General features: G+C 57.1%; 1 protein-coding gene across 1 annotated transcript; it reads left to right on the forward strand.

The window, feature by feature from the left end:
- Positions 1–206: 206 nt before the first annotated feature.
- On the forward strand, positions 207–1,366 carry LOC110483739 (olfactory receptor 14J1-like). Its single transcript, XM_021553851.4, has one exon. It carries the CDS (start codon positions 207–209, stop codon positions 1,137–1,139), a length of 933 nt encoding a protein of 310 aa, XP_021409526.4. The 3' UTR covers positions 1,140–1,366.
- The last annotated feature ends 719 nt before the right edge of the window (positions 1,367–2,085 follow it).

Raw genomic sequence — 2,085 nt, forward strand, 5'->3', positions numbered from 1 at the left:
GGCCTGGCTGCTCCTGGCACACTCAGCCAGCACAACTGGAGCTCAGACAGGGACCTGGGTGAAGGTTTTCCCAGAGCAGGAACAAGGGTGGGTGAGTCCCAGCAGGACAATCAGCAGGGAATGGCCCAGGTTTGGCCCCAGGCAGCCTCTCCTTACTTGTCCCTGTCCTTTCTCCATGAACAGGTGCCCATGTACAGCCACAGCAAATGTCCAACAGCAGCTCCATCAGCCACTTCCTCCTGCTGGCACTGGCAGACACGCGGCAGCTGCAGCTCCTGCACTTCTGCCTCTTCCTGGGCATCTCCCTGGCTGCCCTCCTGGGCAACGGCCTCATCATCAGCGCCGTAGCCTGCGGCCACCACCTGCACACACCCATGTTCTTCTTCCTGCTCAACCTGGCCCTCAGCAACCTGGGCTCCATCTGCACCACTGTCCCCAAAGACATGCACAATTCCCTCTGGGACACCAGAAACATCTCCTACTCAGGATGTGCTGCCCAAGTGTTTTTCTTTCTCTTCTTCATCTCAGCAGAGTATTTCCTCCTGACCATCATGTGCTACGACCGCTACGTGTCCATCTGCAAACCCCTGCACTACGGGACCCTCCTGGGCAGCAGAGCTTGTGCCCACATGGCAGCAGCTGCCTGGGCCAGTGCTTTTCTCAATGCTCTCATGCACACAGCCAATACATTTTCCCTGCCCCTGTGCCATGGCAATGCCCTGGGCCAGTTCTTCTGTGAAATCCCCCAGATCCTCAAACTCTCCTGCTCCAATTCCTATGTCAGAGAACTTGGGCTCATTGCTGTTAGTGCCTGTTCAGTATTTGGCTGTTTTGTGTTCATTTTTTTCTCCTATGTGCAGATCTTCAGGGCTGTGCTGAGGATCCCCTCTGAGCAGGGACGGCACAAAGCCTTTTCCACCTGCCTCCCTCACCTGGCCGTGGTCTCCCTATTTGCCGGTACTATTGTATTTGCTCACCTGAAGCCCCCCTCCAGGTCCTCCCCATCCCTGGATCTGGCCCTGTCAGTTCTGTACTCGGTGGTGCCTCCAGCCTTGAACCCCCTCATCTATAGCCTGAGGAACCAGGAGCTCAAGGCTGCCATGAGGAAATTGATGACTGCATGCTTTCAGGAACATTAAACGGCTGGCTAATTTCTGCAAATCACTTGTAATAAAAGTAATTTTTTTATAATTCTAGTAGGTTTATTTTGGTGGTTTTTTTCTTTGTTTAAATTTTTTCATATTGTTCACAAAGAAATGTCATTGTTTGTGCCATTTCTCATTTTGTTTCTCCCCAACTTCCTTGTGCCCACAGACTGTGCCAATAAGGGGCTGTGCTCTCGGTGGCTTTCAAGGAACTAAAGGATGTCCCAGCACAGTTTTCTGCAGAGATGCCCTTTTGTTGCCTTCTCTGGAGCTGCAGCAGCAATGTCTGTGTGCAGAGGTGGTGCAGATCAGGGCTGGCACAGCAGCTGTGCCCAGGAGCAGCAGCACTTGGTGCTGCCAGTGCTGCTCCCGTGGCCCTGCCCCGCTGCCCTGGTGGCCCTGGTGTTGCTGCAGGGCCTGAGTGCTCTCGGGGCCGGGCACAGTCCTGGGGGTGGCAGTGCCGGGGCTGCAGCAGGGACAGGCCATGGGCACTGCTGGGGCAGCACTGACGCCTCAGGGCAGGGCCTGGGGGCTCCAGGCTCCTTGCCCAGGCTCTCTCAAGAACACGGCCAGGCCAATGCTCAGCACAGAAAACCCCCGTGAGCAGCCCCAGGCTGGCCGTGGGCAGGCTGGGGGCAAACAGCATGGCTAGTGCTCTGCAAGGGCCCTGGGGGAGACGGGAAGGAGCAGCAGAGCAGGGGCTGATCCATCCCCAGTGCTGCACAGCCCAGGGCAGCATCCCAGAGCGTCCTCATGGAGCTGCCAACAACATCCCCCCTCTGCAGCCCTGGCCTCTCCCCCAGCTCACAGAGGTGCCTCATCCTTGCAGGCACAGACACGGCAGCACTGGCTCAGCAGCCCCTGTTTGCATTGCACACAGCAGGCGGGAGCACCCCCATACTGGGGCTGTGGGGACATGAACCTGAGGGAGCACAAATGC

The sequence above is a fragment of the Lonchura striata genome, chromosome 10, assembly GCF_050655825.1.
Source record: "Lonchura striata isolate lonStrDom1 chromosome 10, ASM5065582v1, whole genome shotgun sequence".
Taxonomy (NCBI): Eukaryota; Metazoa; Chordata; class Aves; order Passeriformes; family Estrildidae; genus Lonchura; species Lonchura striata.